At 41.9% G+C, this 16,895-nt stretch overlaps 1 protein-coding gene across 4 annotated transcripts in view; it reads left to right on the forward strand.

Moving 5' to 3' along the window:
* CHPT1 (choline phosphotransferase 1) overlaps positions 1 to 16,895 on the forward strand; it is a 22,181-nt gene continuing 5,286 nt past the window's right edge. For 2 of the 4 annotated variants that reach the window (XR_003545049.2, XM_027743803.2), the window contains exons 1-6: positions 39 to 354; positions 8,389 to 8,536; positions 9,511 to 9,652; positions 13,100 to 13,184; positions 14,760 to 14,891; positions 15,279 to 15,437. Coding sequence is in view for 3 of the 4 variants with exons in the window: in XM_027743803.2 (XP_027599604.1) it covers positions 112 to 354; positions 8,389 to 8,536; positions 9,511 to 9,652; positions 13,100 to 13,184; positions 14,760 to 14,891; positions 15,279 to 15,437 (909 nt within the window). In the remaining variant the exon portion in view is untranslated. Of the gene's footprint in view, positions 355 to 559; positions 635 to 8,388; positions 8,537 to 9,510; positions 9,653 to 13,099; positions 13,185 to 14,759; positions 14,892 to 15,278; positions 15,438 to 16,895 lie in introns of those variants that run through there. The other 2 variants (XM_027743802.2, XM_027743804.2) reach the window with 2 other exon arrangements.

Here is a 16,895-nt window from a genome sequence, read left to right on the forward strand (position 1 = left end):
GGCCAGGCCGCTGCTGGGCGTCGGCCTCTTCCGCCGCTGCCCCCGGCCCGGCCCCGCCCCGAGCGGCGGCGGCTCCGTGACCCCGGTGCCGTCCGGTGCGGCGGTGCCGGCATGGCCGTGCCCTGGGCTCTGCCCGCGCCCCTCAGCCCGGCGCAGCTGAAGCGCCTGGAGCAGCACCGCTACAGCGCGGCCGGGCGCTCGTTGCTGGAGCCGTGGCTGCAGCCGTACTGGGGCTGGCTGGTGGAGCAGGTCCCGCTGGGGCTGGCGCCCAACGCCATCACCATGGGCGGCCTCCTGCTGAATTGCCTGACGGCGCTGCCGCTCATCGCCTGCTGCCCCAGCGCCGCCGAGCAGGTACCGCCAGCCGCGGCCGCCGCCTCTCCGGCACAGCCCGACCCCTTCCCCGCCGACCGCCCCACGCGTCCCGGTGCCCGCTGGTGCGTCCTGGCCGCCCATGGAGGCCCCGGGCCGTGCCCCGCGGGGTGCGGTGCCCCGTCACTGGCGGCTGCACCGGGCGGCCCGTGGGAACGGGGGCTGAGGCAGCGCTGCGGGTTTGTCCTGAGAAATCAGGGGAGCGGCGGTGCGAGGCTCACACTTCGGGGCAGCAGGGGTCAAGCTGGAGATGGATGTTAAGGTTTGAATGCCAAAATGCTGTGAAAGGACGAGGTTCAGTGGGCTCCGCTCTCATGCCCGGCCCTTCGCTGACCAGAGGGCCCCGCGGGGCCGGGCCTTCGGTGGGCACCGTCCTGCACTGCACGGTGTGGTTCGCACTGGTGCGTGGGACCCCTGACTCCTCCACCGGCCGTCATATCCCGTGTGTGCCTCAGCTTGCTGGGTAGGAAAGGTAACCCTAGGGGCTCGGGAGGAATGCTGTAACACAGGGGCCATGGAGGCAGAACCAGCTGCTGGTCAGGAGAGAGAGTGCGGGATGTGCCCAGGAACGGGGCAGGGCTGGCTGGAGCTGGCCGTGGGATAAGGCTCCTGCCCCTTCAGCATCGCTTGATTCACAGCTGCAGCTCGGTGATGTCGCAGGTGTGTTAGCTGATAGTAGCTTAAATGTTTCCTGTCCTCGTGTGGGAAATATTTAATCGCTTTAACTTCTGGAGGGAAAACAGGCTTGTTAACGTGGGGCTGCTGTCACTTGAACTGCGTTGCCTGCAGTTCCTCTGACAATTTAAGGAGCTCTGTCAGCTTCGAAGCCTGTTAGAAGTTTCCCATTGCAGTCTCTTTATGATGGTTAGGGTAGCAATTATCAGGGGAAAGTTGCTTTATGTGGGTAAAATACCTTCAAAGGTGGCAGTTTTCCTTGTGTTCTAGTGGGCTTAAATCCTAATAGCAGAGGTTAGCTGTTGGTTGTTTTCATTTTTTTAATTACACAGATTTACTTTGGTGAGTGTTCATGCTAGAAGAACATTTCTTTTTCTCTAGTTGCTTTGCCCTTTGTGCTAGCAGAGGTGTTTGTAACAGACATATCAGGAATCTGATGCAGATCAAAATTAATTTTGCTTTGATCCTGCCCTAATCACTGCCCTGATATACATCACCAGGCACTCTGGCGTTCGGTAGTAGGAGAAGGGAGAACAGAGGCGATACCGAATGGTTGGAAACCACGTATTGTCTTCTAGTGGCACTTTTGGAATTAAAATATTTGTGGAACTGCTACCTTTAGCTTAGCTTTGTGATGAAAATATCAGTCGAGTGCTAGCTATGTGTCTGGATGTTCATTTTAACTTTTTCTCTTTGCTATTCAAATATAAAAGCAGAAAGTAAATTTTAAGTTATTTTCTCTTGAAGACTCTTGTACCAAAAGAAAAAAGTTGTGTTGCAGACATGCAGGGAATTATTCCTTCCAAGAAAGCTTAGGTTAGATTTCAGGAACTTTACTGGTTTTGTGGGTTTTGAGGTGTTGGTTTTGTTTTTTTGTTTTTTTTTTTTTATTGTGGAAGCTGAATTTTATAAGAACCTACAGTTTGGACTACACTTTTTTGTTCAGATGTCAGTATATCCTTTATAAATATGTACTGTGAAGCCAGACTCATCCTGTTGTTTTGTTTCTTGCCTCTGCACTGTTGAGAGTAGCCCTGATTTTCTCTTGCTGCATCACTTTGGAAGCATCATTCTCCTTTGCTTGTTTAATGACTCAGCTTGTCTTCCACCTAAGGTGAGGTCATGTTTCTGGATGGCTTTTTGAAGCTAAAACTGTTGCAACACTAATAGGTGCTATAGGTGCTGTTGTAATATCTACTTTGTAGTTTTGGCTGGGAGGTGTAGACTGGAGGGGGTAGGTGGAACTGAAGATGATGTTAAAGGTGATTGAAATCACAGATTGAACTAATATCATAGTGAACTTCAACACCACTTCTCCATATGGCCTAGGCAACTCTTCCATTCATGAACAAGTCTTGATTACCTGATGGACAAACAAGAACTTGTTCTATTCTCTTGGTGGAAGAGTGGGTGCACTGGATAGAAGACTTGGATAAAGTAACAAGCAGGTTTTGGTTTGAGTTTGTTTTTTTGGGGAGGAGGAGGTGGTTCTGAGTTGGTTTGTGTGGTTGTTTTTTATTCCCTAACCAGTTTTAAGTGGGCCATTTTGTTAGGCCTTTGTTAAAAACACAGAAGTCTTGATGTTTGTACAAACTATCCAAAACAAGTAAGACTGGTAGCTGAAATCCCTCAGAGAGTAGCTGCTGACGGATGCTTGGAAAAGACATATTTCTTCAATACGCCCTTCCAGCTGCCAAGACTGTGGTTTAGCAGTTTCTTTGCAGGGGATTCTACTTGGGTTACTTGCTAGAACAGCAGCTGATGGATCTGTTTCCCCATGGACACTTTCCACCTCATGATTTTGCCCTTTGAATTAGTTGTTTTGAACCTGTTTGTTCTTTCAGCTTCCATTATGTCATATTGCAGTGATTTCCACAATTTCATACTGCTTACCCCCAACCCCAGTGCAATTAATGTCTCAAACCATACAATGCTCCCTTGGTCTCTTAATGTAGAGGCATTATTTCCCTATACACTGTTCTTTTTGTCTTCATCAGCATCAGTAGCCACTAAAAGCCAGTTTGTTACTGACCAACACAGTATGTTTTGGATTTATAAAATATTGTCTGCTTCAGGAATGTCTTCTTGTCTAGCAGGAACATGGGTTGTTTCACTGCCTCCTGTAAACGCATGTTTCAACATAAGCCTTCTTATTTGCAGCTAAGCCATTAGCAGATTGCACCCTTCAAGCACTGTTGTAACCAAAATCCATGTGTGTGCGGTTTTGTTGAGTGTTTGTCCCGTTTCCTACCCTCTGTAACTTAGGAGAGCAATCTATAAAAATAATATACAGGTGTGGTGGTGAGGTCACCTGCACATTTCATTTTCTGTGGAGGGCTGAAATATTTGGTTCACTGTGACTGCAGCCTGGGTTATATTTTGTTTTGGGGTTGTTTGGGTTTTTTTGACACTAATTATAAAATATTAGGAATGAAAAGTTTTGCTGATGTTAACTATGAGCAATGTGTATTTGCTGTGTTAGAGTGCAAAAAGGAGCGCTTTTTAGGTGAGGATTTCCATTTTATCCCCACCATTTGCCAGTGAATTGTTTTACTCCACTGCCAGCAGACTTCTCTGAAGTAGCTACAGTCAGTTCATTAGGTTTTGCAGGTGAATCTCATGTACTCCTCCCCATTCTGGGTAAAACTGGGAAGAGAACTGACTAGACATAATTCTCTGTATTTCTAAAAGAGTGAAAGGTAACTTTGATCCTCTACTGTCATGGTTGCTCATGGAGGGGCCTAACTTTGGTAATCCAATCCTTCAAGCTCAGCCACAGGTCTCTCTAAAAGCATACAATAGTTGAGTGGAAGAGACCTTTAAAAGCCATCCTGTCCAACCCCCCTTCCATGAGCAGGGACATCTTCAACTAGATTGGGTTGCTTAGAGCCCCATCCAGCCTCACTGTAAGTATTTCCAGGAATGGGGCATCCACAACCTCTCTGGGCAACCTGTGCCAGTGTTTTACAGCCCTCATCATAAAAATAAAAATCATCCTTATATCTAGTCTAGATCTACCCTCTTTTATAGAGTCATAGAATCTTAGAATGGTTTGGGAAGCTGGAATTTTAGGACAGAAATGCACACTAACTGTAATTATTACTTTGTATTGAATTTATATCTATTAAAAAATCTCGTAGCAATTACAGCAGGATCTCAGCAAACAACTTGGAATAGAGGGAAGACAGGAAGAGAAAAGCATGGATTATGGATATGCAGTTCGGGCAATTATAGCAAAAGGGGGCAGGGGCTCAAGGGTTCTCATGCAGAGGGAAGGATGGGAGGCTTGTGATGGCTACCTCCATAGAATTGTTTAAGAAATAGTGTAGTGAATTTATAAAAGGATGTCATACCTTGCTGAAACATACTGTTTAGAAAGCCATACATCTAGGGAGACCAAAAAGCAGTGGAGGGTCTAGTTGACTCCAGCTATCTCTACTGTTAACTGCTTGGAGGGAGAGGAACACTGGTGAGATGCTGCCTCTGCTTCTCTCTCTCTCTTTTTAAAAACCTTTCTTAAAAAAACAAACAAACAAACTTCTCCAAACAAACAAACCACCTTTAAAACTGAAAGAGGGATTATCTTGAAGTTTTTCCTGCCAGAGGTAAAAATGAGGGGAAGATATTCACAGGCATGATATTATGTAAACAGCAAGGGCACAACTGAGGTTTTTGGGAGAGAGAATAGAGAAGTAAAAGAGGTCGAACTGGAGAAGCTGCTATGAACTGGGTGTGTGTGTCAGTGGGGGAGAGTATGAAGGACGAATCCCCTGACTGTGTAGAGAAGTGTGAAGCAGTGAGTGGAGTGGGAAATTCATCCAATACCAATCAGTGAGGAACAGAGGAATCAGTTGTGAATGGGAGAAGGAGGTTATTTAGCATGAAATAAGACAGTGAAGGTCCAGGAATCCTGACACTTGAAGGAAATGAGCTCTTTCAGAGAGCTTGTTGGAGAGAGGAGGATGCTACAGGAATGCAGGGAGTCCTTGGTGTGCATGTACTTGGACTGCAGTATGATTTTTTTATTATTATTTTTATGATTTTTTTATTTTTTTCAACCCTGCCCTCTTCCCCTGCTGTAGTTCAGGTTTGAACAGCCCCCTCCCTTCTCCTGCTGTTAGTACAGTTGCACACAGTGAAGGGAGGGAAATGATCCGTGTTTGGGAGGAAGAGGGAGGGAATCCAGTCAAAAAATGTCCTCCTCTGTTCTGGATTTGTTCCAAAGAGGGGCCATGTAAACTGGGGCAAAACTATTAGCTGTGGATTGAGGAAGTGAGATTATGGCTAAATGTGATGAGTAGTTAAGGGAAACTGAATCTTTGAATATTGCAAGAGCTTGGCTTGTTGAACTCTCTGGACTTGGACTTTGCTTGAAACAAGTCGTAAGGGATCTCCCTGGCACATGTAGTCTTCTGCAGCTTTGTGCGCTCTTTTGTGAGGTGGAATCACAGAAGCAGAAGACTGGCTGCTGTTCTACCTCCATTGTTTCTGAAGGAGAGGCATGTCACACATACCTGTCAAACACAACATGCACGTGGCTTATTGTTTTGGCACCCTCTGGTTCAGTAGATGACCGAACCTGCTGTATCGAATCTGTGTGTGACAAGATTCTGGGGCTGTATGGTCTTTCAGACATCCTTTTGAGTTGAAGCAGAGAAGTATCTCCTCCACTGCTGGCCTCCTTCGCCCAGGTTTGTGTTCTCTTCTAGTTCTGTGAGAATAGCATCTGGCTCTGGCCAAATAATACATTTGCTTGGGCAGGATATCACTTCGGGCAGAGATAATAAACACCTCATCAGTGAAAAGCTGATGATTATTGGGAGCCTCCTGACCTTTCTGCTCAGTCTGTCGGCCATGTCAGCATTCTCAAATGTTCCCACTTCTCTAATTTGTGAACTACTTGGGTCCAGTGTGGGAAGCTGTCAGGGGACATCCCTGGATGGAGAGCCAGGCATGTGAGAAGGCGGAGGAGACAGCAGCTGTAGTTGTATTGAGAAGGGGAATAGCAGAGAAAATCTGTGGTTATTAGGAACTTTGGAAACCTCTGTTTACCGTTGGTGATTTGGAAAACTGTTTTTTACTGATTAAAACATTAGAGCATTCATTTAATATGTGAAATGACAGTTGATCACAAATGAATTTTGGTTATTACCACTTTGGGTTAAACTTGAACTGACAGCTAAGGGATGAAATGCTCCAGATGGTGTTTCTAAGCTCTCTGACACCTGTTCTCCTGTTCTTAACCAGGATCTTTTTCCCTTTTCCTCAACTGTGGGAATACTGATACATCCGCTACAGGTGCTAATGGATACAGATGATCCTTGGGAAGAAGGTGAACACTCTCTCCCTGCCTTTCCAGATCAAGGGGCAGAGTGCTTTAGTTTTGGAGTCTAGGAGGACTGTTGCTTTGATTTGTACCAGTAGGAGCTAATGCAAACAGATTTGGATGAGCAGTCTGAATGATTATACCTGTATCATAGCTTGCAACTAGACAAAAGCCATTTCTTTGTCAAAAAGATCTAATAAGAGAAGTTTGAGTTAAAGCTGATTTATTTGTTTATTTTTACATTTAATGTATTACATTTGTTTTGCAGCAAGATAAATGTAGACAGTGTTACCTTTAACAGAAATTCTTGCATCATGTTCTGTGGGTTGTGGAAACTTTCATAAACTGACTACAGTGACCAACATGCAGGCCTTCTGGTTTGGTTAGAATTGAGGCTGTATTTCTCATGGAGCTTGCATTTAAAAAGACTGTGCTGATGCTATGCATGCAGCATACAGCACTACAGCTAATGATAAAAAAAATCATGCCATAACACGTTTCTCTTCCTTAGTGGTGTTTCAATGATGGAAATGATCAAGTTAAGTAAGAAAGTGCCCGTGCTTTGGCATTTGACTTCATTGGTGATGTGCCTCACGCTGGGGTGAATGCTGAGTGGCTAAGGAATTTGGCTAGCATATTTAGCACTGGATACAGTCTGCTTTCGTCTGTGGTGTGGAGAACCTGATAACTAAAGCAAGCTAAAATCTGTTTCAGTTAGAGGTGTATGGTTGCAAAAGGAGGGGAGCCTAATGCAACCAAAAAGCCAGTGTTGTCCTGTGCAGAATTGCCAAGCGTGGCCTTGTTTACTTGCTAAAATCCAGGGATTAGGATGACAAGTTTTGATAGATCTCAGTCATTTCATAACTGGTAGAAGCGTGTCGCAGCAGAGACGCCTCATGAAACACTGCAGGTTATCTTTGTGGCACTTGATGGTAATATTGGTGAGATCTGATCTGTCTAAATCTGCTTAATAGCCTTTACTGGACTTAGGGAATACATGAAATCATGTTGGTCAATGTGTGCTGCAGGAGAGGAATTGGAGGTGGAGTGCCACAGCAGCTGTCCCTTACCTGGGAGTCGGAAAGGATCCAGCCCTGTGGGTGTTCATCTTGTTCAACCTGCAAGTTGCATTTCCAGCATTTATACCTGACTTTTCATGAACAGTGCTTCTAAATGCTAAGGATACCACTTGACACTACTTGAGGCAAAAATGTTACCTGTGCTTTGTTCAATAGATGTTTTAAATAATTTTTATCAAAACTTAATTCCTAGACAAAGTCATACTGATTGTGCATATGGAAATAATTCTTTTGAAAGGAATGACTGCAGAACAGTTCCTTTGAACCTAAGACTGGTGTTAATGTAACTAATTCACAGCTCATTTTGAAACTCTGATAGTGTAAATTAAGTAGATAGTTGTTCCTGCATGTTTAGTGAATTACTTAATTTCTCTAAACCCCCTCCAAAGTGCCTATGTAGTCAATTTTTCTATGTTGGAAAAAATACCTTTCCCTGGAGGCTGAAGTCTTTATTTAGTAAAAAACGTAACAGGTTTTTATATGTATATGTTGTAAATCTGAGCAAATCATCTAAGTGTCTATCACATAAAACGCTGAGAGCTTTAGTAAGGGCTTTGCCACTGCTTTCTTTCTTAAAGATTAATCTTATTTTTATAACATTTTTCAGCACAAAGAATGCAAATAATTACAGAAATATGGTGGTTTTAAGGTAGAAAAAGAAACCAGTTGATGCAGAAGAGAACGTAAAGTTTTGGGTTTTTTAAAAGTAAATGGAAAGACCTGTGTTCCACTGGTGTATCTGAAGTAGTTCATTACAGTAGTTACTACAATTCACATAGATATTAGTGCAAGGTGTTTGGTTTGCCCGTTAATTAAGTAACAAATAGCACAATATAGCATCGTTTTTTGCTGAACATTATTTTACCTTTAATGAAACAGATTATCAGATAAGAAATTGGGAACTACCTAGTGACCTTTTATGTGAATCTCTTTCAGGCACCTTCTTGGGCATACATCCTGGGTGCATTAGGACTTTTTATCTACCAGTCTCTGGATGCCATTGATGGGAAGCAAGCCAGAAGAACAAACACTAGTTCTCCTCTAGGAGAACTCTTTGATCATGGTTGCGACTCTATTTCCACAGGTAGCCTTCACCTACTGTTACCCATCCTAGTTTATAGAAGTTACCCCTGCTCAGAGCAGGGTCAGCATATTCCCATCTTTTAGTATAACTTCTCCATCTCCTGGTCCATGCAGCCAAGTCTGCCTCTGACCTTTGCACCCTTGTCCAGTATCAGGGGGGATATTTCAGAACTTCCTTTGGCAGGTGTTGGGTAAGATGCATTCTGGTCTTACTTACTGTGCACCTTCACATACAATGTTCTTTGAATGAGCTACATGGCGAACAAAGAACCCCATAAGAGCATGCCTAAAAATTCTTTACTTTGCATAGCCTGTGTTTTCCATAGGGTACAGGTGATGCCAAATAAAGTATTTGAAGGATATAAAAGACTGATGCTGGCATGTGAAACTAAAGATTCAACTTTAGGAGTGAGGTGCCAAAATATCAGTTTGGTAATAGGGCATCCAGCCTGGCACTTGGAAGAAGGATAATTCCATAGAAGAATGAGTTTTAAAAAAGTTGTGAGTCCTTAAGAAGTAAGCCTTGCTCAATTTCACTTTCCAAAACTTAGTGGCTGTTGGTGCCAATGCCTTCTATAAAGCTTACTGGCTGAAACCAGTTGCTCTGGGACTTAGTAGGTTCTTTATGCCTCATTTCCCAGAGGAGTGCAGCTGCCAGTCTCTGAGCTGAGCCCTTCAGGTGAAGTTGCCAGTGTTGCAGAGAACACGGTGATGACAAGGCTAGGAGAAGGGAGAACCCCTGAAGGCCAGAAGGCAGGGCCCTCACTTGGCAGAAAAGGAGTGCTGTGTTTTGGCCTCTGCTGCCAGGACTCTCCCTGAGGTTAGCAGCTTAGCTACTCAGTAAAGTATCAGTCATAGCATTACTTTGTTAGAGTGATTGTAAAATGCCCTGTGATTTTTATTTTACTTTTTGTAATTTCTCTGTATTTCAAGCAAAGAGGTTATAAAACTAACGTGTTCATTTCTGCTTTTCAGTTTTTGTTGTCCTTGGATCCTGCATAGCAATCCGACTAGGAACAAATCCTGACTGGTTGTTTTTCTGTTGTTTTGTGGGACTGTTCATGTTCTATTCTGCTCACTGGCAGACATATGTATCAGGCATACTAAGGTTTGGAAAGTAAGTAGGTATCTTTAGAAGCACATGTGGCTTAATGTCTGAGGCTGCTAGCTGCTTTCAGTTTCTTCTTGGTTTACTCCCTTCTTTCTCTTTCTCTCACGTTCTTTCTCATCTACCTTCCACTCTTGTGTTTTACCTGGCAAGAAGTTTAAACTCTGTATAATACTGAGGACTTGTTCTTTTAGCAGCTGATTTTTAGCTATATACACTTTGTTTGCATGCATTTGGCTCTTTTGTCTGCACATTTACTCTCAAAACCCATAAAAGCACCGTGCAGGCTCAGGCCAGAGACGTCTTGTTTACATTGCAGACAAGTACTCTGTGTAAGAGTAGGGACAGACCAAGCATGTGCAGTACCTACCTTTGTAATCTCCCAGCCACAGAACAGTTTCAGCCCCAGGGGACTCTGAACCACATACATTTTTAGATATATTCCCCTGCTAATGGGTTTCCCTTTCATAGACATCTTCAGTCTTCCTTGGAACAAACTCTCTGCATCCATTGCATCATTCAGCGAGGAGCTCCACAGAGCTATGGCAGTGCTTGAAGAATTACCCCACGTTTATGTGGGGGCCTTGCTTTTAATCTGGCTCATACTGGTTTTGATGTCCTTTAGGTTTTGTGTTAGGTCACAGTTCTGGAGATTGCTGTGATGCTGTTCATGACCTGATAGAAGTTTCATCTGTTTCACTGCAGCATAGGAGGAAAAGTCATAACATTCATGTAGAAGATATGATTTCAATTTAACTGCTAATAGTGTGGGGATTGCTGCACCCTCCTGTAGCTGTGGCGGTGCCTAGCCATGGCCTTTGCTGTTTTTAAGCAATAAACTGCACTTCAGTGAGGAAAAGATCAGAGACTTCCATGGCAGCAAAATGGGAAATAAGTGATAGATGAAGGCTGTCCTTCTGCTAATCCCAGTCACTTTCCAAGTCACCTGTTCATAGTCCTTCTTAGCTTTGACCTGTGAGAAGCAAATCTGAGCATCCCTGGGCACACAGGCTGGTGACCAGCTGTCCTCGCATACTGTTCGATGTCTGCATCGAATGCAGGCTGTCCCTGGGATATTGCTAAGGGCTCTTTTTAGTTTGCTGATAATGCATTTTACCATGCAAACTATAATGCTTCTGCCTGCCTGCACATCCTGAATTTTTAAAGGACATCTTGTGCTGTAAACAAAAATAGGTGCTTTAGAGTGATGGCTGAAATAGGATCATTTCTGTGCGTGACTGAAGGGAGATGGACTGTGCCATGAGCCCTGGCATTTTGCAGACATGATTGCTTTTCTGTGCCTGTTGTTCTTGCATAAAGTGTAAGAATGATTTCCCCACATCAGGAAGGCACTGAGACTCCTATACCACATAAAAATTACATCATTAAAAACTCAGTTACTTCTGCTTAAGCACAGTGATAGTGCATAGTACAGACAGTTCAGAACGGCCTGGTGTTCCATGCTTACTGTTTGAAGTTAAACAGACAAAACTTTTCTCCAAGATAACTCATTTCTGTTCAGTGAAAACAGGTCACCGTTTTTTTCAAGGCTTGCAGTTTTGTTTCTCTTAAGAACAGAGGTGTGAGTCTAAATGAAGAAGGCATTAGTATAGTGTTCTAAACATGGTAATACATAATAACATGGATGGAAGCTTTCACTGATGCTGTTCCCGAATTAGCAGCACTTGATTTTAGAAATCGAATCACAGATGAGAGATTCCTACTGCTGATGGCCAGGAAGGATCAGAGAGCTGAATAATGTAACACTGTCAGGTTATGTGGAATACGCACAGTGTCTGATTAAAGTCTTTGGACTGTGATTTGGGCTCTGTTGCAACCAACAGTCTGAGCCTCTGTGAGGCTGAGTATTAAACTTTGGCACATATAATGATTCAACTTCAAGCTTCCTCCCACCACCAGCAGCAACAAAGCCAATACAGATTAGAAATAAGTGTTAACAGTGCAGAGTGCAACCTGTGAACGCTTGCACTTGCACATGGACACTTTTGAATGATGTAACCAACAAGTTCGGTAATGACTGGGTAGATGTAACACTTCATCCCTGGCAGAGAGGGAAGAGCCCACTCCCAGCACCACTGTCCCATAACAGACTGTCATTTGACTTCGAGCCAGTTCATGAAATGGGCAGAAGATGAAAAGCCTACACTAGACTGGCAAGCTGAACTGGCTCACCTTGGAGTGTGATGAGCACTACAGCTGGTAAAGTTGGAGGAATGCAATGGTGTAGGAAGACAAGGACTCCCCATTCTAACAGCTTTAAGTAGTGACAAGCACCTCAGCTTATTACCTAGCTACAGTTTAAACTTTGGCTCTAAGAGTCAGAAGATTGTCATGAAACCTAGCATATTTTATCACCATCTTTCTAATGAAAGAAGAGAGTTTAATGTTACCATGATTATCAAGTTCAGGTGAATGTTCTGTTCACCAAGAGTTGATTGCTCTCTCCCTTTAAAAATACACTGTTTCCTATGCAAACAGTTCACATGCTAAGTGAGTAACAACACATTGACTTTGGTCATAATATCTTAAACCAGCAAATTTATTCTAACTGCTTAAAGAAATTTTGTATTTTGAACATTTATTGTCACTGCTGGTAGCTTCAGAATGAAGATCAGGTACCTGTCTCAAAACCTTTGGTACCTTAAAAGGCACCTTTGATGTGCACAACTTTTTTTTTTTATTATTTATTTTAAAGCTTTATTGGAAGTTTTTAGGGTTTTTTTTGTTTTGAGCCTCTGCTTAACTTTTTTTATATATAAGTTCTTCTCATAACATTTCATCAGTTTAAGACAGTACTAAAGAGTTGTCTGAGAACAAAAAAGTTGGAAGTCTAGACTTGATAGGGCATACAAGGCCACCTTTTTTAAAACAGCTTTTATGAAGAAAAAGCAAGATAGCAATTACATGTCCTCAGAAACGGGACAGATGCTTAGCTATCCATTGACACAGTCCTCCCTTACATCCTGCAGGCTGTATCTGTCAGATTTTCATGATATGTTGGCTTAAAGAAATCCCTTCTGTCCCAGCCTGCTCTTTACAGTCTCTGCTTTTATGTGCTCTGCTTCTATTGGAAATGGTTGATTGCATTTACCTGTGAGCTTCCCTTAAACTTTGATTTGACACTTACATACCAACAAGTCTGTAAATTTGTACAGAATTCTCAAATAGTTAACAATGTATTCATTAAAGATTTTCCTCTATTAAAATGATATGCAGCTTGCTCCAGATAAGAAGTATAGCTTTAATATTACATCTTAGCCAGAGGTGTGTGCCTACATATAGAGTACCTTTCTCAATCAAGGAAAGTAATTTATATACATTGATGTAATTTGAAGTACAGTTACTGGGGTTTTATTCTCCCCTCCCCACACGCATACACTTTACACACAGCAAAAAGTCCTTTTCTTTAACTAAATCTCTTCTTTTGCTTCACAGAATTGATGTAACTGAAGTTCAGATAGCCATAACAATGCTGCTCTTGATATCTGCATATGCAGGAACAGCCATATGGGACTATAAGGTAAGTGTGTTAAGTGTTCAGAGTTCCTGTTGAGCATTCAGTTCCTGTAAGTGCTCACAGTTCCTGTGGTATTTGAAGCTGTCCTATGCAAGTACCATTGACACCGACCAGTTGTCTAATGTTCTGTTTTAGCTTATTGTATAAATGCAGGTTGTTTTGATGTTGTAGTTACCATAGATATAATGGTGTGACTGCCTATGCACAATTTAGAGCTACACAGAGGAAAAAAGACCCCATCTGCCACTTATATGAACTTCTGATCTGGAAATAATACTCTACACTTCAGCAAATAGTTTTTGTTCTGGTTTGATATATTTTGGATATTGTAAGACATACATTTCTTTTCAGTTAAACGATCTATTTTAAAATTTAAGGATGAAATGTTTTAATCTAATGAAACCATGGGATGAAGTCAGGGGGGTTTTGGTTAGTCCATATTTGTGTTGATTCAGATACACTGACTTTTAACAGTTACATCACAGCCACATAAATGTAACATCTCTATTTATAGAATTCCTTTCTCTCTCTGACTTTTATTCTGATCTTTAGAGATGCACTTTAGTGGACAGTATCAGAAGTATATGAAACTTAAGATCTTCATCCTTTCTAGGGTCTTTACTCAGAAATTTATAGTTCTGCTTGGCTGTAGCACAAGGAAGAGCTGAAACCATTCCATACTATTGATAACCAATACAAATTAACCTAAATATAAACCACCAAGAAATTAAAATAAATTCATAAGTTTACTCAGCAATTAAGAAATGCTTAGCTAAAGTTTTTCCTTTCCCCATACTGCAAGATATTTTTTGTTTGTTTTCAAAAAGCTTATTTTAATGTTGGAAAATAAAGTAGGTGCATTAGACTTTAATTATGATTGATTTCTTTTTCCTTCACTATTAAAATCTGTTGTAGTTATGCTGTATCTCAAAACACTCTATATTCAAAAATATAGTCAATGGTTTCAATTTATTACTACTTTTTTTTTTAATCCTCTGCTGCCTTTGGAGGGTTCCTTGAAACTGCAATTGATTCCAAAAGGTAACTGTTTAATTAAAATTTGTATCTGGAGACTATTCAGCATAGTCTCATGATATGCAAAGATACAGCATACAAATAACCTACCAAAACACACAGCAGGCAGATGGTGTTTGTGTTTCCTGTGGTTCAGTGTTGTGTTATCCAGTGAAATAGGAGGAACTCCCCTCCTCCCCCCTCCCATACCATGGTGGTGCAGTACTCTGTGTCAAGTTTTTGCTTATGTAGTAAAAATGTTTGAAGAATGTAGTAAGGAGGAACAGAGTAAGATCTAGCTGAATCTCAAGAACAGAACTTAAGTATTCAAGAGTTGAGTTTAAACATTACAAAAGATATTTCTTGTTTCCTTAGTAAGGAAACAAATTCCAAACACTTGTCCTGAGCTTTTTCCTGGGAAAGTGAGAATTGAAATAATGTGTTTGTTTAGTAGGTGTGAGTGGCTTCTATAATCCCTTTGTAAAAAAGGTGTTGTGCTTAACCTCTGATATCTTTCTCTTGTCTTGTGGTTTTTTTGGTTTTGTTTTTTTGTGTTCTGCTAAGGTCCCTTTGGTGGGCTTAGAACTGAAGTTCTTTGCAGTTATTGGCATCCTGTGTGGAACAGCACTTTCTTTTTTCAATTACTTCCGTGTCATCTTTGGTGGAGGGGTTGGAAAGAATGGATCTACAATAGCAGTAAGTTGCTCTAAAAATCTGAATGAGGTTTCAATAATTTATGCCTGTAATTTATTGCATTTCGGATGATCATAAGGGTTTTATTTGTTTAAGCATTTAAGCAGAAAGGCACATGAGTGTTGAATGGCTAAAGTAAAGACTGTATTATCTAACTTCTCTCTGCCTGTTACTAGATTTCTCCTGTCGTGGGAGCCAGCAATGAGTTTTCTTACAAAATTGATTAGTGGTCACTGCAAAGGATACCAATAGCAGGGGCCTAATGCTAATGGACTTTTTCGAGTTTTGGCAACTCTGGTTTTGTTTAATGGGATTTGCAATATGTATAAAATCTGGACCTTACTGTGTGACTGAAGTCTAAGACAAATTTTCTGTCCATTTACATTTCAGGGAACAAGTGTTCTTTCGCCAGGCCTGCACATTGGACTACTTATCACACTGGCCATTATGATTTATAAAAAGTCTACAACTCAGCTGTTTGAAAAACATGCTTGCCTGTATGTCTTAACATTTGGGTTTGTGAATGCCAAAATCTCACAGAAGTTGGTGGTAAGAATTTTTCTTTCAGTCCTTAACCTCCTAAAACTAAATTAGTTCTTGGCTTAACACTTGCTAGGTCAGAAGGCTTCACGCAAATTTTCCCATTCTGCTCTGCCAGTGTATTACCAGTTTCATTATGACCAAGACACTGAACTATACTCAGGGTCCTACAGACAGATTCTATATGATACTGCTGCAAATGCATACGTCCTGTTGAATGTACTGATTAGAACTTTCAGTTTTGTTTAATTTACTCCTAGAAATATACTGTTTAACATCCTAACTCTGGTCCCTCAAACCTTACTAACAGTGCTGTGACTTCTGATTTAGTTATCTAAAAGAGGAATTTACTTTAATCATTAAAACTGTGAGAGAAACTTTCCTGTCTTTTCCTTTATTAATACATAAGAACCTCATCAATGGATTAAAAAAAAAATTAAAAAAAATCTGCCTTACTACATATTTTGTAATAACAATAATCCAGCCAGCTCATTTTTATCTCCCAGCATCACATTTTTCCAGCACTAGAAAACAGGTATTTGACAGACTTTTTTGCTAAACAGGTGTTCACCCTAGTGAGCTACTACCTCTTCAAGAGAGAGAATGCTGATAGGAATACTGAGCCTTAAGACTGAACTTGAGGCAGTTCTGTCAAGCAGATGAACTGCCTTGTTCGTTCCTTGCTCATTCGGAGGAGCCCTGGGTCCTTGTCACCAGCAGTCACCCCTGTGTGTATGTGCCCTCATTCATGGGCATTGCTGAGCAAACCATATTTCCCTCGATGCCTTATGTGTAGCTTTAAGGACAATCTGCTCCAGGAGCAAATGTGTAACAGTAGTGGGGAGAGGATTTCGTGGGTTTACCTGGAGTGAGCAAACTGCAGTAAAAACTGAAGGTGTCACCTGGTGGGAGGCCCAGCTGAGATCAGTGCAGTTTTTGTGGATGTGCCAGAGCTACTCCATGGGTGCTAACCCTGCAGGGCTGCTCTTGCACACCACTCCAGATGTCAGCCAGGAATTGCTCCCTTCAGCAGATCCCGCTAGCAGGAGGGATGCATCCTTGCCTGCCTTAGTGTGGAAGCCTTTGTCAGCTTCTGCCCTGGTTGTGTTTTTGGTTTGTCCTTAGACTGGAACACTCACAGGCTTTTCTGTGAATTTTGCTGTTCAGCATGGAGTTGAACATGATATATTCTTATGCTAAGAGACCACTTTGTTCACTAGAGCTTCTCGATACTTTATTCATACTTGCTGAGTATCCACAGGCAAGGAACTAAGGAATGACAGGATGATTTCTTATGGCAGACTTGGCACTTAAACTCCTTTCCTTTTGCTGTTTTTAAGCTTCCTAGTACGAACTCTTCATATCTCTTCTATTAGGTCACCAAGTTTTTACAAAGAACTCTTAGTTAAAGGTGAGCTCAAGTTGTCTCTAAGAGTGCTAAATATGGGGAGAACAGATTTCTTCCCT

Source organism: Pipra filicauda, unplaced genomic scaffold, assembly GCF_003945595.2.
Source record: "Pipra filicauda isolate LSUMZ 115617 unplaced genomic scaffold, ASM394559v2 scaffold2_size9829703_pilon, whole genome shotgun sequence".
NCBI classification, from domain to species: domain Eukaryota; kingdom Metazoa; phylum Chordata; class Aves; order Passeriformes; family Pipridae; genus Pipra; species Pipra filicauda.